We start from the raw sequence: 21,577 nt of genomic DNA, 5'->3' as shown, positions 1-21,577 counted from the left end.
CACAGGGAAAAGCCCAGGAATCCCCAGAATTTTGGGAAGAAAGCTCCAGGTGGAACCTGATCCCCCAGGAATCCACAGAGCACATCCACCAAGAGCTGCCCAACTTTGGAGGGAGCAAAACTTTGTTACAAGTTTTGCTCCCCAAGATCTTTGTGAAGCTACAACTCATGAACAATTCAGATTTAGGGCTTGATCCAGCACCTAAGAAGTTGATAAATATTTTAGCAGTGAAAACAGAATAAACATTATTATTATTAGTATTATTATTAGTATTATTATTATTATTTTCCTTGAAGATTTCGTATCTACATTTTTACTAGTCGAGTCTCAAGAGTAGAAACATTGGACAGACCTTTCCAAACATTAAAATCACCCACCCTGACTTTGGAGGGAGCATTACTTTGTTACAAGTTTTGTTCCCCAAGACCTTTGTGAAGTTACAACTCATGAACAATTCAGATTTAGGGCTTGATCCAGCACCTAAGAAGTTGATAAATATTTTAGCAGTGAAAACAGAATATTCATCATCATTATTATTATTTCCCTTGAAGATTTCATATCTACATTTTCACCAGCAGAGTCTCAAGAGCAGAAACATCGGACAGACATTTCCAAACATTAAAATCACCCCCACCACAGCTTTTAACACCCAGCCTCATGCCTGAATGAACACATTTATCAAAGAAAAGTGAGATCCAAGAGCTACAAGACGTCCTGAGAGCAACCCAACTTCCAGCAGCAAAGCCCCAGCAGCGCTGCCACGCTCCAGCCAGGGCACCCTGCACAGATGGACAAGTCATTTTTAGAAATGAATCACGCTGCAAATGATTGGACTAATTTTAAAACAGAGGTGAGGAACCAATAGCCTCCAGCCCAGATATGGTTTGCTTCAGCTGGCCCACAGACACAGCCCTGCTTTTATGACTTAATAACACCCAGGCAACTTCAAGGGGAAGGAGCCACGTGTGTTTTAAAAGGTCCAACAAACCCACAGAGCTTTAAGGTGCTTAAGCTCAAACATCATTCCCAAGCTGCAAGTGTTATGTGAACTTTTTGGGTCTAGTTTTTAGTTCATTGGATCGCCCATTTCACAGCGCTCAGCATTTAAATTATCCTAGCAGGGAAAAGCCAACTGTGCTTTGGACAACACAAGGGTTGACGGATTTTGATACCTGCTCTGATTTTAGCCTTTATTTAGGACAAAACTTCCACTGAAAACCTCGAAGAGACACAGTCCCAAACACAGATCCCAGACTTCCCAAGCTGCAAGGAATTTCTGGAGGGAATCACAGGGCACTGCTTGGCTTTGATCCTTCCTGCAGCTCCCTGCTCAGGCTGATACTGAGGCCAGAGAAGGTTCTCACTGAGGTTTTTCCTGCCAGAACCTGGGGGCTCCCATGCCATCAGCACCAACAAACCCTTCCACAGGATCCCAGCAACTCCCCCTGGCACAAAATGTAGAGGAGAAGTAGTTTTAAACAGCATCTTTAAAAACCAAACCTTTCCTAGCACAGGATAAACGGGGAAAATTCATATTTTCTGGCTGTAAGGTTTCAAAGGGAGCTACTCCTTGAAAAACATGGGATGAGCTTCCCAGAAACAAATAAAAAAAGGCAGAAAACGTGACAATATTTGCAATTCCAAGACGACACCACGTTGCATCACCAGTCTATGCCAACACATCCACCTCTGAAATCTGATCCAAGCCTCTTCCCCATAAAGATTACGAGGGAGAAATCCCTCTCCTGCCCCCAAGGCCCTAAAAGACAAAAGGAAGTTCTGTTCTAAAAAAACCAGCTCACTACAGATTCCTGACTACTTTGTTTCTTCAATCAATGATCTCATTTGTTCACTTCTGCAAGTGTTTTCTTCCAAAAATAGCAGATACTAAAAAAAAAAAATATTCTTATCTAGAGTTTGGATGAGAGGATCCAGCAAAAAAAATTTTTTTGTGTGTGTGTGTGCTTCTCTTCTACACACAGTAAAAATAAATAAAATTTATCTCCTTAAATTGACAGCGTGCTTATATATAAAAAAATTAAATAGATGCATAAAGCTTCATTGCATCAGTCTTAGAAGTAAAAAAAAATTGAATTAAATTAAATAGATTAGGGACAAACACAGCCAAAAATATAAGGCTGTGTTTATTATTGTCAATGCCACAGCTTCAGTCTTACCAAAACACATGAAATTTGCACTCATTCTGGTGGGCCTAGTCACATATATAGATACAAATATATAAAAATATGAACATATAAGGTAGGTAAAAGCTTAAAGGATGAAGACAACCCCAAACATTTCACGTCTTTTTATCAAGTCTTTAATTTGTCACAACAGATAATCCTAAAGAACACGTTGGCCAACGACCCACCAGAGCCTAAAGATCAAGTCCCAAATTGGCCAAGTGAAATCCAATTTCCATGTTTTTCAACCATCGGGCAGCAGGAATGGAAAATTCTGACTATCTCTATTTATGATAGGTAGGCCCAGGTTGGAGCTGGCCAAATTTTCTCCTGACTTAGGCTGTGTTTGTTTCCTTTGGCACCGAGGCACAAGGCAACATTATCTGGTGCCTCCCTTGATCCAAACGTTGGGAATATCACCATTTGATCCAGCAGGATTTGTTGGGCAAACAATTGACAACTGTTCTGCTTCCCTCACTTAGGAATTTTCCTGAGCCAGGCCACGCTACTGATGCTGCAAAGGAAGGGCCCTCATATTTCAGAGGTTATTTACATTTAAGATTACTCAGACACCAAAATAATTCTGCATTTAATGCCACTGAAAAATGTAGACTAAGCAAAAATTATGACTATATATATATTTTTTAATCCCAAGTTTCAATTTTGCCTCATAGCAGAGTAATGAATTAATAGATTGCTTCTGTAGGTTTTGGTTATCAGATATTGTGGCAGGGTAAGAATATTTAAAATATTGCTCGCTTGCTTTAAAACATTTTCTGTAAAATAAAGATAGGTAAAATAAACAGCACATTGAATTTAAGCAGAGTAATAAATGAAAGAATAAAGGTTTGCTTAGAAACATAAAAAAGGAATTTTTAAGCATTTTACCATTTCATTTTTAAGCACATTTCAAGCTCCTGAAACAGAATATTTAAAAAAAAAACAACAAACCCTGAAACCAAAAAGGAATGTATCTTGGGCAGCTCCGGCCTGAAGACCCAACAATTGGAGGCAGTGCAGGATTTGCTCCTCAGTGATTCCCCATGGGAAGGAAGGGAGGCAATGGAGATTTTGGGGCTGGGAGCACCTGTCAGGCTGCAGATAAACCCAGATGAGCAACTCCTTTGCCAAAGCTCTATGAATAGCCACGGCTCTCGGTGATCGCTGCTGCTCTGGGCCACGGCACAACAGCCTGGAGCTGGGGGGACTCACACTCCACATCCTGGGGGCCTCAAAGCTGCACTGAAAAGTTCAAACTGCTCTGAGTTTTATTGCTTCTTGTAGATGCTCATTTATGTATTTGTGTGTGTGTGTGTGTTTGGGTATGCTGATAAACTCATTTGCATGTGCACTCAAACACGGTTTAACGTTGTAGTCCGAGGGATTTTGACAAGTTTTACCTTGATTTAAAAATAGTCCCCAGCCTGAACTCCTTTCTAGACGATTCATCAAGAAAATAGGAATTGCTGTAATAAAGAACTTGGAATTCAAGAGAGGGAAGGAGTCAGCACTTCCTAATTTCTTAACTGCTGCTTTTTGTTTTATTCCCTCTTCGTTGAGCCCCGGACACACAGAGGAGAATTAAAGCATCCTGAAAGCTATTTCCAATGCTCCTCCAAAATTTCATCCCTAATACCAGCCTTGGTTCCTGTGCAGGCTCATTTGAAACTGATTGAGCAGTATTATTCCACCTAATAGTTCCAAAAATAAATACAAAGGAAAGCCAATGAGAGCCTGTGGTTTGCAACGTTCAAGTAACTCTTTAAAAGAATAAGCAGGTCCTTAATGACATAAGAGCATTAAAAAGGAAATAAATGTATCCTGTACCTTTTTATTTTTGAAATTCTGACTTCCACTGGGACAGAACAAGAACCAACACGGGGACAACGGAACAAAACTAAACCCTGAGATAACCCAACCAGGCTGAAAGAACAAACAGAATTCCTCACTTTCCCGAAGTTTTGAGAGGATTTTTGCACAGGAAGCTCAGCCACTTTCAAAATTTGTGTCCCTGGCCATGAACAGATGAGACTGAACTGCTTTGTGCTCGTGGCCTCTTAAGCCCACAGAGGGACACTGGGACATTAGAGGGGCTCCAGATGGGCACCAGGGGCCTCCCACCTGGCTGCTGCTCATCCACAGACTCCTGGTGGCCTTACACACTCCATCCCAGCCACAGAGAAAGAGTAACCATGAGGAACAGTAGGAAAAAATAATTAAATCCACTGACAAAGCAAATTCAATAAGCCAGCTGAAACCCAAGGCATTCCATCTTGGAGAGGACTGTGACTGATGCTGGGATCTCCTGTGCTTTTTTAACAAGGAGGAACACTGATCCCTCCACAGCCAAGCTGGACAAGAAAAGTTCAGTTATTGAAGGTATTGCATCATAAAGGTTCTCCTCAAACATCCTCCTCCCTAATCCAAATAGAGACCAACTCATCTGTCCACAAAGGAAGGAAGGTAGAGCAGCAAACTCCACAGAAACATGATTAAAGTCAGGCCTAAACAGCATCTTTATGTTCAGCACAGCCATGGCAGGTCCTTGCTAACTCCAAACTATCTGCCCTTAGAGCCACTGACCCAGAATCCAGCACAATAATTATGAATTCTGTCCCCAAAGATACAGAACTGGAAAATCTGCACAAAGTTTTCCTAAAAGCATTTAGCACGTGGAAATATCATGATAACAGCACCAAAAAGAAGCCAAATAAAATGAAACTGTGCCTTTTAGTTGCAGCTGTTGATAATTCACAGCATTTCCTAGAATGCTTCCTAGGTTGAAACATTCAGTTCCTGCAGTTCTTGGAAGGTTGTGCCAGCAGCCAGAAGCCCCAGATGAGCCTGAGACCCCTTTGTGCAAAGGCTGCAGAAATGCAGGAATTGCCAGCCAGAATCCCAGTCCCACCAGTGCCTCCTTCAGAGGGTCCTTCCCACCCCAATCCCACCCCAAAAGGCACAGCTCTCCCTCCAGCACACACCTGGCTGCAGGACTGCAGCCTAGGGGAAGGAAGGCTGAGCACTAATTTTATCTCGAGGATTTAAAGCAAGAGAAAAACCCTGAATTATCCTGCCCAGCTTCAGAATCCTGTTCAATTTTACCGTGTGAGCATATTCAACCAAACCGTGGCCCCCTTAAAGACAGAGACACGAGGAGGTGGTGAAATCCCTGTAATAATTAATGTATCACATCTCTGTAGGCCCTGGAAGTTGGTGGCAGAGCTGCAGCTCTACACACACGGGGAATGTAATCCTGCAGCCACTACAGGCTTCCATGTACAGAGGAAAGCACATCAATGGGCTCTCAGGTTGAGAAAAGCAGCACAGTCATGAAATAAAATAACGAGATTATGTCCTTTACTCCTGGACAGGCTTTTGCTGTCCAGCTCCTACCTGTAGTAAACTAAAAAAAGAGTCACATGTTTCCATCATGGCTGTTTATACACAGACCTGCTGATTTGGGGGACTGTCGGTGCTGAGGTGTTATTTTTGCCCACATGTTTAACCCCAAAGTCGTTACAAGCAAAAAGAAAACTAACAGCAAACTATTAGAAAGAACCACAGTTATGGCTGCTACCTCCAAGCCTCCATCACAACACTGTCAAGCATCAATCCAGCTCTGCTTCTCCCCTAATTCCTTCCAAATTATGGACCTCACAAACTCTTCCCAGCCCAGCCCCAAAACTGCTGCTTCACACCAAACACAAATGAGAACTGGGGGGCAGCCCAGCAGTGCCAGGAGAGCTCTTCCTCATGGGCATCCTCCAGCATGAGGCACAGAGGACACACACTCCCTGCTGACCACCGCTGAACTGGGATGCCCCTCTGGAACACACACTCATGGCCTACTCCATGGTTCTGCACTCAGCACTTAATAAACCCCAAATAATAAGCCCAGAAATAAACCAAAGCGCTCCAACCGCCTTTTGGAAATTACAGAGGACATAATTAAGCTCCAGAAATAAGCGCAGACAACAGCAATTCCAACATAAACATCCTACTTGTGTAGGGGACTCTCTCGTTTCAACTTGGTGTTAATGCCCCAACTCTCACTCCTGGATCCTTGCAAACATCTAGAAGGCTTCTCCCAACACTTCCTCGAGCCCAGAATTTAGTTTGACATTTAAAGCCAGTCCGTTTTAACCCATTTCAGACGTTTGAACAGGTAACTTTCCCTCGAAGCAGCAGGAAACATGGCCAGGTCCAGTCCACCAGCAGCACCTGACCAAGAGGGCGAGCGGGGATGGAGACACTTGGCCTTCCCAGCAGAAAGCCATGGAAAAAAACACATCCCGACATATAGATCTGAACAAGCCATTGACCAAATATAGCCGGGCACCACCGATAACCAGGGGCTGCCACCGACCACATCCCAATCCCGCAAACACCAAGTCCAGCTCTTGGACCGTGTCTCATCCCTCCTGGAAGTTCAGCTCGGGAAAGGGTCTTTGTACAAGTGGTCTTTGTACCTTCACCACCGCAGGGGTTTAATAACTCAAACAATAAGTCAAACAACGGCCTGGAACCCGGGGTGTGTGGGGGGGTCAACGCCGGGGCTCGCCGCTACGGCAGGAAAACAACACTTTCGGGACTCGGCCGGGGCTCAGAACCACCGCACCGCCCCGAACTTTGCCCGGCGCCCCCGCCGCCCTCAGCCCCCTCCCCTCCCGCTCCGGAGGGGCCCGAAGGAGCATCCCCGGAGCATCCCCCGACAACAAAGCTGGGCCGGGGGGCGCCGGGAAAGGGCCCCAAGTGACAGGCGGTGCCCCCCCGGGGCGAACGGGAGCCAACCGCGGGGTAAACAAACAGCCCCCCCCGCCCCGCCGCTCCCCCCGCACTCACCTCAGGGCCCCCGGGCGCAGGGAGGAAGGCGGAGACGCACACAAAGGGTAATAAAGGGGGAGGAGGAGGAGGGAGCGGCGCTCCGCGGGGCCGCCCCCGAGGGACGGGGGGTTGAGGAGGGAAGGGGGGGGTCTCGGTGTGTTTGGGGAAGGGGGGATGTGGAAGAAACTCCCCGGCGGGGCTGCGGGGGGGGCAGCGACTCGGGGCCCCCCGCCCCCGCCTCGGCGCGGCGCTGCTTCGTGTCCCTTCAGCGGCGCGAACAACCGGCCGTCCCGCCGCCGCCCCCCCCCGCGCTCCTCCTCATCGCCGCCGCCGCTGTCGGGAAGGAGGAGGAGGAGGAGGAGGAGGAGGAGAAGGAGGAGGAGGAGGAGGAGGAAGAGGAGGGCAGGCAGCAGCGGCGGCCGCCACCGCGCATGCGCCCCGGGGGAGCTCGGGAGGCCGCGGGGAGGAAGGGGGGGGGAAACGGGGGGGGGGACGGGGGACGACGACTTCCCACAGCGCCGCGCGCGCCGCTCCCGGAAACGGATCCGGGACTGGGCGGAAGGAAGTGGCTGAGGGGGAGGAAGAGGAGGGGGGAACATGGCCGGGGAGGAAGTGACGTCACGGAGGGGAAGGGGAAGGGAGGGGAGCGCGGCGTGACGCGAGGGGGCGGCGCGCACGGCGGGACCCGCCCGCAGGTGAGCGAGGAGAGGCGGGAAAGCGCCGTGAGGGCGGCGCGGGCAGGTGCCGGCGGGGCGGGGGAGATCCGGCCCCGCCGCCTCCGCCCGCCGGGCCGTGCCGAGCAGCGCAAGATGCGCTCTCCTCCTCGCCCTCCGTCTGCTCGGGCTCCGGCGTCTCTGATGCAGCTGCGGATGCCGCCTGTGAGGAGGGTAACGGGAGCCGGGCTTGGGTTTCTGAGGGGGTGGGTGGCTGCCGGGGAGGGGTCGCGGGTGATGGCGGGTCTCCGCTGCCTGAGGCCAGCGCTGAGGGCGGCGTGTGAGCCGCGGTGGCCGCCCTCAGGTGATGGAGGAGAGGCGGGAAAAGGTGGTGAGGGGCGGTGGGCGCCGGCCAGGTGAGGCGGAAAGCGCCCCCTTCAAGCCGCGTAGGGCCCCGTCTCTGTTTCCTCTGTTTCCTCCCAGAACCAACCCTCTGTGTGTCCCCAGCCCCTCGTGGATCATCCCGAGCTCTTTGGGGCCTCTCCATTCCCTCAGCAGGGTCCTCACACACTCTCCCAGCCCCGAAAAATCAACCCGCACCTTCCCCATCCCCGCAGCTTTTCCTTAAGTCTCTCAATGGACATTCTCCCTGCCCCCCGTTCCTTTTCAGAGCATTCCCAGCCCCCGTAAATTCGCCCCTCAGGACTACCCCCAAACCCTTCCCGTCCGGTCGGGACCATCCCTAAATCCCCTTCCCGACCTGTAATTCCCCCTCAGATCCCCCTAATTCCCTCAGGCCCTCTGGAATCCCCCTCAGAACCCACTCAAACCTCTAAATCCCATCGTGATCCCCCCAATCCCTTCGAGTTTCACCTCCAACCCCCCTCTGGCTCTACCCCCAGTCCCCTTAGGACCCCTTCAGTGGTTATTGTTATAAACTGCACGTTAGAAACAAGGATGGCCAGTTATTCCTGGCCATTTTAAAGTAAAAACTTCGTTATTGTGTCTTAATGTGTTCCTATGTGCCTGTAGCTTGTTCCAGCTGCAAAAAAAATAAGGATGTTATTTTAAACTCTCTAAAGCATCTTAAAGCCAAGTGCTGTTTAGGAGATGTGTGTAAACATGGATTTAATGTTATCAGAAATGAATTTAAAATGTTTTCAGTGTTTTGGCTCTTTTTCACTAGGAAGATGGACTGCTGCATCTTTGTTAGTTAAGAACAGATGTTCATTACAGTCCTTAAAAATGACCAACTTAAAAGTACAGTTTCTGAGTAGGATGGTTTGGAAAGCAATGCTGTTTAATCAAATAGTTACTTTCTTTTCTTCAAAGATGAAATCTGCAATGAACAAGCGTAAGCTGAAGGAGAGCACTGGAGAAAGTGCTGAGTGCATTTCCCAGGTCAGTAACATCGTCCTTCATTGTTTTGTTTTCAAGTGATGGAACTTTTCCACCCTCTGCCATTCGTGTCATTGTATTTATTTTTCTCCTAGACCAGTTACAAGGATTTGTTCAAAATTGGATACAATTCTTAGGGCTGTAAATGGCTTTTGTATCTGTATTTCTTTCAGCTTCTCACCTGTTGCTTGCTTCAAGTGTTGCAGTAATAATGTAATGAAAGACTTACAGGATGGTCTTGTGCTTTTGCAACTGTTTGTGGCAAAAGATTTGCATAAATCTATTTTTATCCACTTAGGGTTTTTTTTATCTTCCAGTTTGGTGAATCAGAACCCAGGAGACTTTTTTAGCAGCAGGACAGCAGCTGCCAAATGGGTTTTTACTTTGTTCACCCTTTTTAAACCTTTATTCTCCTGTTTTCCCAAAGTTGCTGGTTAAAAGCTCCAATGCATCTTGCAAGGAGTTACCCCCGGGTCAGTGATTTCTTACATTTTAATCTCTTCTAATTGCTTTTTTCTCCTTTATATAATGTTATACAATATTCTGCCTCCTGCAACTTTATTCTTCCTTTCAAGACCCCTCTATCATTGATGACAGTAAAGATTTGTCTATTAGAGAATATTTGCAAGCACAAAAAGTGCCTAATTTGCTGTTATTTTATGGCTGGACTTCCATCATTGGTGAATTCTGGTGTTTGAACATTGTTCCTGTGCTCTGTCACATCTGTAGGTGCAGAAAATCCTCCGTGAGAGATTCTGTCACTGTCGTGCTGCTGGGAAACTGTTTGGGATGAAGCAGCAGTACAGGTGAGGGAGCAGCCTCTGGGATTCACTGAGCTCTAATTCAGCTGCAGGAGTGAAATTACCTGGTGAAATCAGAATTTTCTCTGTTTTACTAAATGATACAGGTTTAAATCACTTCCAGCTCAGTGCTTCTAAAATTATTTGCCTCAGATTCCAAGAGTTTTTGTACAACTGTTCCCTTCTGGTTTTGCCAGGCTCTGGGTTTTGGGTTTCTTGTCCTTGTTTCACACCTCACATTCGTGGAGCACTTTTCTTTTTGAGACTGAAAGATCCTTTCAGTGCATATTTTGTGTAATGGCCAGGCAAAGCAAGAAGTTAAATTCTCTTGCTGTTATACTTTCTTTTTTCCTTCAGGTTTTCTCCTGTTTGTTGGTGCACTGTGTTAAAAAGTACATCTTAAAATTTCTGTGCCAGCATCCAGTTTTTGGAAGTAGAGACCCATATTTAAAACTACTTCTGGAGCCATGCAGATGTGGAATTTAGGGTTAGGAAGAAGGGATCAATAAAATTGACTATTTAACAGATACGGGTCAAATTCTGCAGATAACAAACATGTATTTAAAGGACTTGTTTTAAACAATTTCTTTCCCCAAGACTGACTTTATGGAAGTGGAATCACCTGGTGTGAGCACAAGTTTTCATTACAGGAGAGACAAAACCATTTATTAGGACTTTGTACTGTACATGCAGAGCTCACACAGGCATTTTATTGCTCTGGGGAGGAAATATACTTCTGTTATATCAGTTTTACAAAATAAGCCTCCCCTATTTATCCTGGAATTCTGAGAAGCAATTTCCAGGCTGTGTTCTACTCAGTGTGCCATTGGCAGTAAATTATCCTGGAGGGAAAACACAGGGAACTGCCCAGCTCTGGTTTTTTCCCTCCCAAGATGTATCAGGGCTCCAAGGAACTGCCCAGCTCTGGTTTTTTCCCTCCCAAGATGTATCAGGGCTCCAAGGAACTCCCCAGCTCTGGTTTTTTCTCTCCCAAGATGTATCAGGGCTCCAAGAAACTCCCCAGCTCTGTTTTTTTCCTTCCCAAGATGTATCAGGGCTCCAAGGAACTGCCCAGCTCTGGTTTTTTCCCTCCCAAGATGTATCAGGGCTCCAAGGAACTGCCCAGCTCTGGTTTTTTCCCTCCCAAGATGTATCAGGGCTCCAAGGAACTGCCCAGCTCTGGTTTTTTCCTTCCCAAGATGTATCAGGGCTCCAAGGAACTCCCCAGCTCTGGTTTTTTCCTTCCCAAGATGTATCAGGGCTCCAAGAAACTCCCCAGCTCTGGTTTTTTTCCCTCTCAAGGTGTATCAGGGCTCCAAAGAACTGCCCAGCTCTGGTTTTTTCCCTCCCAAGATGTATCAGGGCTCTTGGCTGGAGCTGCCTCTCAGAGAGTGAACAAACCCACACAGCTGCAGCTGTTCCATGAGGACTGTCACCCCTTCACAACCACCAGCAGGATGTCAGCATTCCATATCCCAAAAGCACGTTATTGATGTGTGAGCATTTGGGAATTGGAGTTGCTTTAAATGTGGCTGGAGGTGCTGAGTCTGTCTGCAGGTAAATTAGAGGGCTAGCACAGCAAGCAATCTATTTCTTAAAGAAAGAAAAAATCACTGAAGTCTGTCCTGTCACAGCAGAGAACTGCAGAGCTTTATGAATTAGTGATACTCTCAACTTGCGCTTGTTTTATTATTTTAAAGTATTTTAAGAGCTCTGATCACTGAGCCCTTTGTGCTTTATTGTGTTCCATTTTGCATGCCCTGAGCCTGGGCTCTCAGAGCCAAAGTGGATCAAGTTTGATCCTTTGAATTTCCTTGGATTTGGGGAACGTTGTCAGCTCTGATGTTTCCATTTGAATTTCCTCTGGTTTTGGGGAACATTGTCAGCTCTCAGTGAATTTCCCTGGATTTGGGGAACATTGTCTTCTCTGAGACTTCCATTTGAATTTCCCTGGATTTGGGGAATGTTGTCATCTCTGAGGTTTCCATTTGAATTTCCCTGGATTTGGTGAACACTGTCAGCTCTGAGTGAATTTCCCTGGATTTGGGGAACACTGTCAGCTCTGAGTGAATTTCCCTGGATTTGGGGAACATTGTCTTCTCTGAGATTTCCATTTGAATTTCCCTGGATTTGGGGAACACTGTCAGCTCTGATGTTTCTATTTGAATTTCCCTGGATTTGGGGAACGCTGTCATCTCTGAGGTTTCCATTTGAATTCCCCTGGCTTTGGGGAACGCTGTCATCTCCGAGGTTTCCATTCCCAGCCTGTTGTGTTTCCCCACAGCCACCTGCTGGAGCTGCTGAGGAGAACCACGGTGCACGGGGAGAGCAACTCCGCCCTCATCATCGGCCCCCGGGGCTCCGGGAAATCCGCGGTAGGAGCAGCTCCTGCAGCCCTGGGGGCTCCAGCACAGCCTCACTGCATTCCTGGGGGCTCTGCAGCCACGCTTCCACCTCTGCCTGCTTTTACTGAGGGAATTGTCAGTGCTCTGCAGAGAGAAATCCAAAACATTCCAGGGCTTTCTGTGGGCTAAATCTGTTTAGGGACAGCGTGGAGAAATCTGTTCCTAAGACTTGTCTGTGCTGTTAAAAGTCATGATTACTCTTTAATTAACCTGAGTTTGGGCCCTCACTGTAAAAATCACAGAATGTGTAGGTTGGAAAAAATCTTCAACATCATTGAGTCCAACCCAGCCCCAACACCTCAACTAGATCATGGCACTGAGTGCCACATCTAATCTTTGTTTTAACACCTCCAGGGATGGTGACTCCACCACCTCCCCGGGCAGACCATTCCAGTGTTTAATCACTCTTTCCATGAAAAACTCCTTCCTAACATCCAACTGATGAAAAGGCATCCCAAAGCTCTGAAAGGAGCAGTCTGGGTCTCTCCATAGCTGTGTGCATGCAGGGAGTGGTCAGGAATATTGTCACCTGCCATGGAGCAGATTATTGTTTGGTGGTTATGGTTTCTAAATACAGATTTTGTATTTTAAGGGAATTCCCCTTAGCTGAGGCACATGAAGGGATGATGTCTAACTTAACTGTTTAATGCTTCAACATTATTCAAACTCTTTAGTCTTTTATGTTAACATTAAATGTGATGAAAATTTGTGGTCCTTTCAGAAAGAATAAGTTAGCAAAATCACCTATGCAGAATGAATTATTTCCTTTTTAAATATCAAGGGAAAGATGCTGGACTAAAAAAAATGTGTGTGTATTTATATTTTTATACTTGCACATAGGTGGGAGCTACAAATCCTCCTCTGAAGAAGCCAAAGCAAATAGTAGCTTTTTAATTTTTAAATTGAACATTTCCACTACTTATAGACATTTTAATACAAGTTCCTTTTGGCCTTTACTAATAACGAGTTCTTGATGGACAGCAAATTTGGGAGTTTTATAGTAGCTTTTTAATTTTTAAATTGAACATTTCCACTACTTATAGACATTTTAATACAAGTTCCTTTTGGCCTTTACTAATAACGAGTTCTTGATGGACAGCAAATTTGGGAGTTTTATGAGCAGCAGTTGGTGTAATCATGAGCAGTTTCAATTTTGTCTTCCAAAAGAAAAGAATAAGCAGAGTTTCTTTTAAGATTTAAAGAAGAAAGTTTCTTTCTACAGCACCCAAAGAAGCCATGAAGCTGAATATGGCACCAGCTCAAGAGCCAAATTCTCTCACATCTTAAGTTCATAAAGATTTTTGATTAATGCAAAAGCCCCAGATATTACCCCAAAAATAAGTGACTGAAATAGCAGAGTTATTTTCCTTTCCCTCCCAGTTCAGCAGAATGAACAAATGTAATTCATGCTGGTGAATGCAAAGTTGTCATTTTAATATTTTAGTCTGGAAATTACTCAAACATGTTCCCTAATGAAACCTCACACACTGTCTCCTATCCTGCAATATCACACTTTCCTTGCTGTTAAAATTTAATCTTCTCACAGAAATTCTGTATTTTTTTTTTCTTTCCTAGTTATTAAATCATGTCTTAAAAGACCTCAGGGAGATGAATCAAGTGAGAGAGAACCTCTTGGAAGTCCATCTGAATGGCAAGTAAAAACATCCTTGAGCCAGGGCTCTGTTATATTCAGTCCTGTATTTTCTATGTACTGAGGAAAATTTCTGCTCTCAGCAATTTAGTCCAGCCTAAACTATGGCCATGTTTGTGAGCTCCAAAGTGCCTCTCTTTGTATTTCTTTTTTTGTGGAGGGAACTTCATTATTTAGTGAGAGAATTCAGTAACTTGTCAGGTACAGAAAATTCCTGATTTTTCAAAAGGCAAAGCTTTGTCAGGCTGGGAAGGGAGAGAAGCTGCTGGGCCAGTTTCTAGTGGGAGTGAAGGACAAATCCCAGTTCCTCATGGAGAATCTTTTTCTTTCAGGGCTTCTGCAGACAAATGACAAAGTGGCCCTGAAGGAGATCACCAGGCAGCTGCAGCTGGAAAATGTGGTTGGGGACAAAGTTTTTGTGAGTAACTTCACTTTCTCCTCCAAAAGCCTTTCCTGGGAACTGGAGCTGGAACTGGCTGGGCTCTGAGTGCCAGCAGCTGCACACAGGTGCTCAGGTTCCCTTTGCTGCTTGAGCAGCACTGCTGCATCCTTTTTATTTTTTAAATCCATCAACTTGTGCCTTACAGGAGGGAAAAAGGGAAGTCCCTCCTAACAAGCCTCTCAATGAAACAAACTTTAGTATTCCAAAGAAACTTTGTTCAGAGGGGTGGGGAATTTGGGAATGTTGGTTTTAACATTTCAAAACAAAGAATTAGCAAGTTCACCAACCAAAAATCAGGATCTTTAATGTATTATCAACCTTTTTTTTTTTGGTCTATCCAAAAAGGAAATCTGTCCAGGCTTCCTAGAGCTCTCATTTTCCATGGAATTTCTATTAAAACACTTGCTGCTATTTCCCTTTTCCCACAAGATAAACTGATTGACATTAATACTGATGACAGTCCTAAAGAGAGTGGCCAAAGTGCTTGAAAATAAACTTCCCTCATTTTCTGTAACTCACATGCAGAGGTGAAATTTGCCTTTCTGCCCCTTTGATGGGGCTTGTGCTCTTCAGTTCATGGTTTCTCCTCTCACACCTGGAGTTCTGCGTGGAGCAGGATGGGCACAGCCCTTCAGGGTTTGGTTCAGAAATGTTTGATGCTTCCATCTGTTCAGAAAGTTCCCAGTTAAACCCTGCATCCTTCTCCTTCTCAGTGGAACCCTTTAGGTGGCACTTTTTCCATGTGTGTGTGCCTGGAAAATGAGGATCCAACAGCTATTTCAGGAAGGAGAGAGCTGCTTGTGAATTTAGCTGATTGCAGGTATTCTCTTGATCACTGAGTTTTGCCTGGCTGAGGCAGTTTGGGGATTTCAGGCTGGAAAAAGAAGTGGATGAATGTAGAATTCTCCATCATTTTTCGTGTCCTGAGGAGTTTATACACCATGAAAAGTAGCATTGGACATTGTTGAAAGAATGATTTTGGAAGGACATGGCCTCCATTGCAGGTCTGAATTTGCTGTAGTTCAACAATCCTGAGAACAACACTGCAAATCTTCTGAAACTCCTTTATTCTCTCTCTAGGGCAGTTTTGCTGAAAACCTTGCCTTCCTCCTTGAAGCTCTGAGGAGAGGTAAATAAAAACCCCTGTCCTGAAACTCTGGGTCACTTGACTGAAAAGTGGAGTTTTTTTCTTCTGCTTTACAGGTGGAATGAAGAATCTTCATTCCCAAGGATGTGTCAGGGTATCAAAATATTATTAAAAAGTAGTTAATATTGATTACTATGCTGAATTTAGTGTGTGTGCCCCTGATGTAACTTTAAGGGCTTGCATGTGATCTCAGCTGTGAAGGACAGATTCTTTTATCTAGATTTATGCTATTAAAAATCTTGTTTTTTAAAATAAAATTGGCCAAGTCTGTCTTCCTTAAAGCCAGAAATGCTGCTTGGCAGAACACTACACAACCTTCCCAGTTTTTCCGTGGATTTTCCTTTTTGCTGTTGTACCTGTGGGAAAGGAGGTGAAAAGCTGACAGAAAATCTGTGTGTTTTTAACCCCATAATTAAAGAAAGCTGTAGCAATGGAAGTCTAATGCTGAAGTTGAATTTGAAACTCTCCAAATTTCTCTCAGGAAACCGAAGCAGCAGCTGCCCAGTTCTGTTTGTCCTGGATGAGTTTGATTTGTTTGTCCACCACAAGAACCAGACCCTGCTCTACAACCTCTTTGACATCTCCCAGTCTGCACAGACCCCAGTGACAGTCATTGGACTCACCTGTAGGCAGGTAAGGAATGCCATTTCCTCTGGGTCATTTTTACCTGTTTTAAAGTGACTTTTGTCTGAGCTGGAACGACTTCTCCTTCCCTGGAACCTTAATTTCCTCAAAGACTTTCCTCAATTACCCATTTTTTCTAACTTCTGAATTGAGAAGGGGGTGTAAAAAAAAATAAAAATTGTGCTGAGAGCAAATTGAAGATGCCCAAAGGCCTCAGTTTGCTGAAGGAACAAACCAACATCTCTAAGGACACAAATTCAATATTAAACTGTGGGTCACTCTTTGGAGAGGCTCCTGAACCTCTTGGTTGGCAGTTGGCAAGGACAAATTTGTAGCAACTGTGTTTCAATCTCTTTTTTTTTAAAGTAACTACTTCAGTCAGGTGCTTTTGCTAGAAAATGGGATCAGGATCCCTGTTCAATTTCCTGTGATTTTCCAATGACATTATCTTGAATTGTGAGTAGGTTTTGTCCATGTTGTGAAATAATTCCTGAGGAACACGATGGAAACTTGATAAAACTGATGCTGTTTTCACAGTGAACTGAAGATCGTTGAGTCATGACAGGAAGAAGATTTCAAATCTCTGATCAAAGCCTGGCTCTGGGTTTGACTGGGATTAAATATACCAGGGATTATATATATGATTATATATATGATACCCAGCTGGGCAAATTCGTGGAAGTTAACAGAAAAATTAATTGTTGATTGAATAAATTACAACCTTTCCCTTTTGCATCATCCCTGTCCTGAGTGTGGTGTGCTCCTCACCCATTATTTAGACCCCTTGATCCCCTCTTTGGAGTGTAATTGAGGAAATCTCTCCAGAGCTGACAGCTGCTGTTTCTGAGGGGTTATTTTTTTTTTGGCTGTTCAATATTTTGGGGATTTTGAAGCTGTATCCTCTGAGGCTGACACAAAAATCACGTGGCCCGTCAGCTGCCAGCCCTGCTGTGACCACACAACAACTTTGTGCAAGGTTTGATTCAGCCTTAAGTCGCTGAAATATTTCCATAATCTATGGAGAAACTCTGCTGGGTTTCCTAGCAACAAATGATCCTGTGTGATGTGCAGCATCACGTGGGCTGGTGCCATTGCAAGGCACATCAATTAAAATAATCAGCAAAGGGCTTGTTAGAACATTTAACTTCTCTCACAGTCTTCTAAGCCTGAGGATTCAATAATTCTTTCTTTCTTTTTTTTTTTTTTCAGCACACTTTACTTTAGTGATTTGTCTGTGCTGTAGTAAAGGAAACACCAAATTCATCTGCTATTTTAATTACTGTTTTTCCTCTTTTTTTTTTTTTTACTTTTTCCATCCAGGATATCCTGGAGCTCTTGGAGAAAAGAGTAAAGTCAAGGTTCTCCCACAGACAGATCTATTTGATGAATTCCTTTGATTTTAAAGAATACATGAAGATATTTAAGAAACAGCTTTCTCTTCCTGCTGAATTTCCTGATGAGGCTTTTGCACAAAAATGGAATAACAATGCTCAGGTATTTAAAACATTTTCTACTTGATTTTAGGAAAAGTTCTAAAGCTGGTTTACATTATACTCATATCCTTTACCAGTAAAAGTGTAAAGCTTTTACCTAAGATTGGCCTTTCCTTTCACTGGCTGAGTGTGATATGGAATAAATTAAATTATTATAGAGAATTTTGCTGATTGAAGTTTGGAGGTAAAACTGTCACAGAAAGTTGAGGTTGGACATGAAAATTGTCAAATGAGAGGTGAGCTCTTTAAAAAAAAACATTATTTACCTGTTATTTTTCCAGGTGAGTATGAAATGATGAGAAGGGAGTGTGAGATGGTTAAAATATTTATTTTTCTTGTTCCTGCAGCATCTCTCAGAGGATAAAACTGTGCAGGATGTGCTGCAGAAACTCTTCCAGCACAGCAAGGACCTGCGCTCGCTGCATCTGCTCCTGGTGGGTTTTTATCTCAGCTTTTTTCCTTTCTTTTCATAGTATATATTTATAAAATCTGTCTGTTTTACTTTTAAGTTGAACCTGTTTCACCTTTTTCTCCCCAAATCCTCTCTCCCAATTAATAAACAACATTTAACCAACATAAAAACACCACATAAATGGCGAGCCAGGAGTCAAACCCAGAATCTTGATTCTGGTTTCTGAAGCACCTCCCTGGTTTGTGCAGTGATTAATGAGCAGCTCTCGTGGCTCTCAGCATTTAGCTGAGCTTTGCCAAAAACATCATTTATTAAACGTTTTTGCCCGTGCTGGCTCCTTGCAGCCTTTGTCACCCTGTGCTGTGTCAGGGAGTGGGGGCACCTCATCCTTGGAGGATGGACTGTTCCCATTCCATTTCACTTCCTCCAGGCCTTTCCATTTATGAAACAAAACTGGAGATGAAACTCTTTGAAATGATTTTTTTTTCCTTTCTGAGGTTCTTTTTGCTTCCTGGTGAATCCTGAACTCTGCTCACATTAAAACCTGTTTTTTCTACTTGAACATCCTCCCATCACCACACAGGAGCTGCAGCTCTCTCTTGGAGGGGCTTTTTAAAATTCTGCTTCTGAACACGGCTCATACAAATGCACTGACACTTTTTACAGAGGATAAACAACACTGATTTAACCATCCTAAAATATCCCTGTGCTGGTGTCAGTGTGAAAAGCCCCCTGAGTGTAGCTGTCCCTGAACTTTGGTGGTGCTGCTCACTGCAGTGGGTTACAAGGTTCCAGATTATTCCTAGTGCAGGGCAGCCCAGGCTGTGCCTCTGGGGGACAGGAAAGGAGCTGAGGGCACCAGGAGCCGCCCTGAGAGCAGCTCAGAGCTGGGGCTCAGCTCTCCCAGCGTTTCCTGCAGCACGGGGTGAGTGCTTCCTTTGGAAAGAGGCCTTTTCTGGCTCTGAAGTCAACTGCCCTGTAAAAACACATCATACAGATCCTGGAGGGGTGAGTGAGGAGTTCCTGGACAAACTGTGGAGAAGGGAAGGCTCCAGGCAGAGCTGGGAATGTTCCCCTGGAGAAGGGAAGGCTCCAGGCAGAGCTGGGAATGTTCCCCTGGAGAAGGGAAGGCGCCAGGCAGAGCTGGGAATGTTCCCCTGGAGAAGGGAAGGCTCCAGGCAGAGCTGGGAATGTTCCCCTGGAGAAGGGAAGGCTCCAGGCAGAGCTGGGAATGTTCCCCTGGAGAAGGGAAGGCTCCAGGCAGAGCTCAGAGCCCCTGGCAGGGCCTGAAGGGGCTCCAGGAGAGCTGCAGAGGGACTGGGGACAAGGGCTCGAGGGACAGGACACAGGGAATGGATCCCACTGCCAGAGGGCAGGGCTGCCTGGGAGATTGGGAATTGGGAATTCCTGCCTGGGCTGGGATTCCCAGAGCAGCTGGGGCTGCCCCTGGATCCCTGGAATATCCAGTGCCAGGTTGGACATTGGGGCTTGGAGCAGCCTGGGATAGTGGAAGGTGTCCCTGGGTACAAAAGCAGGTGCAGAACATCTGGAAGTCATTCCTGCAGCAGCCTCTGAGGTGCTGATCCACTGGCATGGATATAAACAGCTCCATGAGGATTTATCTCCTGGAATCAGGAGGCTTTAAAGTTTGAACCCTGGAAACCTTTCCTGGCAAAATGAAATTTAAGTGCCAGCTATTTATAGGGTTTTCAGGATGGAGCTGCTGTGTGCTTGGGGGGTATCCAGTGCTGCTCCAGCGGGTAACTCTGGAATTGTGCTCCAGTGCAGCAGCAGTGCAGGAGCTGTGTTGCAGTGCTGGGGCTGTGCTCCAGTGCAGCAGCAGTGCAGGAGCTGTGTTGCAGTGCTGGGGCTGTGCTCCAGTGCAGCAGCAGTGCAGGAGCTGTGTTGCAGTGCTGGGGCTGTGCTCCAGTGCAGCAGCAGTGCAGGAGCCGTGTCCCTGCTGTGTTGCAGATGCTGGCTGTCAGTGCAGTGAGCGTGCACCATCCCCTGCTGACGGCCGCAGACCTGCAGGAGGCCCACAGGCAGCAGAGCTCCGACTCCAGGGCAAACATTGTCCATGGTAAGGCTCAGCTCCTGCCCTCAGCTGCCCCTGGAGGCAGGGAAGGGTCAGATCCCTCCCTGGGAGGGGCCTGGTGTGTGCCTTGGAGCCTGCTCTGAGCTCACACCCCCTCTGGGTACAGCAGGGCCAACTTGGATACTTCAGTTCCTTCTTTTTGCTGGGAACAGCCCATTCCTGAACATTTCTGCTTCACACACACAGCAAACAAACGTGCTCTTATCAATCCTCTCCAGTTCTGGGGTTTCTTTACGTAATAAAGATGCAGAACACCAGTAATAAAACCAGGGATAAACAGAGTGGGTGAAGTGCCTGTGTTTCTGATGTGCTCAAGGGAAATCCCTGGGATTGTTGTCCTTGCCTGCAGGTTTGTCTGTGCTGGAAATCTGCCTCATCATAGCCATGAAACACCTGAACGAGGTCTACGATGGGGAACCATTCAACTTCCAGATGGTTTACAATGGTGAGAACAAGGCCTGAGCCATACAAACCCTGCCCCACTCCCTTCCTTCCAACTGCCCCTTTTCTTTCCCTCCCACTGCTCCAGAATTCCAGAAGTTCATCCAGAGGAAGGCACATTCCATGTACAACTTTGAGAAGCCCATTGTCATGAAGGTCAGCCAGAAATGCCTTTTTTTTTCCTTTCAGTTGTAAAATATTGAGGTTCGAGTTGTAGAGCAGAGATTGGGGTGGGCAGACACAGCCCTGGCGGGGAGTGGGGCTGTTGTGGGGCAGGAATGCTGTTCCCTTTTGCATTCCCTCTTGCCCTTTCTCCCAGGCCTTTGAGCACCTGCTGCAGCTGGAGCTGGTGCAGCCGCTGGAGCGGCCGTCGGCGCGGGCGCAGCGCGAGTTCCTGCTGATGAAGCTGCTGCTGGACAGCAGCCAGATCATGGAGGCCCTGCAGCTGTACCCCAACTGCCCCACGGACGTCAAGCAGTGGGCAGCCTCCTCCCTCAGCTGGCTCTGAGCTCCAGGAGAGTTCGCCCCAGGAATGTTGGCTCACACCGAGGTGCTCAGGTCAATAAGGTTTAGGAAGCAGCTTTTCTTTGCTGATCCGTTTGGGGTATTTTAGGGAGGAGGGTGCTGCTCTTCCCTCACTCGCACCCCCAGCTCCTGCCCTCACACAGCTCCCCCTTGGAGAAATCCCAGCTCTGGAGCTGCTCCCTGTGGCTGAGGGCTCTGGATCCTGGTTCCCTTCTACAGCCCCATCAGGGCAAAGCTCACTTTTCCATCTGCACTTTTCCATCTCAGAGCTGACTTGATACAGAAAAAACTTCACCCAATTAAATCTTTAATTACAATTGCATTTACTTCATTAAATGTTTAATCCAACAGGCTTCAGCTGTAAGGGCTATCTTGTGGCAGGCACAAGGTAACATCTTTCCACAACCGATTTTTTGTGCAGTTTGGCTCAAGAGCTGCTCTAGGACCAGCCCCATGAATTTAAAATAAAGTTTTCCAAGAATCA

General features: G+C 46.0%; 2 protein-coding genes across 4 annotated transcripts in view; one reads left to right on the top strand and one right to left on the bottom strand.

The window, feature by feature from the left end:
• The window catches only part of MBD5 (methyl-CpG binding domain protein 5), a 110,975-nt gene extending 103,496 nt beyond the window's left edge, over window positions 1-7,479 (bottom strand). For all 3 annotated transcript variants that reach the window (XM_066323188.1, XM_066323187.1, XM_066323189.1), the window contains exon 1: window positions 7,026-7,479. The gene's annotated coding sequence lies outside the window, so the exon portion shown is untranslated. The remainder of the gene's footprint in view (window positions 1-7,025) is intronic.
• A 210-nt stretch (window positions 7,480-7,689) lies between these two features.
• On the top strand, window positions 7,690-21,577 carry ORC4 (origin recognition complex subunit 4). The gene is made up of 14 exons (XM_066323186.1): window positions 7,690-7,885; window positions 8,993-9,061; window positions 9,788-9,864; window positions 12,143-12,233; window positions 13,839-13,914; window positions 14,247-14,332; window positions 15,437-15,485; window positions 15,985-16,136; window positions 17,448-17,621; window positions 17,968-18,054; window positions 20,004-20,112; window positions 20,477-20,572; window positions 20,657-20,724; window positions 20,888-21,577. Exons 1-14 carry the CDS (start codon window positions 7,817-7,819, stop codon window positions 21,074-21,076), a joined length of 1,392 nt encoding a protein of 463 aa, XP_066179283.1. The 5' UTR covers window positions 7,690-7,816; the 3' UTR covers window positions 21,077-21,577.

Source organism: Sylvia atricapilla, chromosome 7 (genome assembly GCF_009819655.1).
Source record: "Sylvia atricapilla isolate bSylAtr1 chromosome 7, bSylAtr1.pri, whole genome shotgun sequence".
NCBI classification, from domain to species: Eukaryota; Metazoa; Chordata; class Aves; order Passeriformes; family Sylviidae; genus Sylvia; species Sylvia atricapilla.
This window is presented reverse-complemented; position numbering and strand designations above follow the sequence as displayed.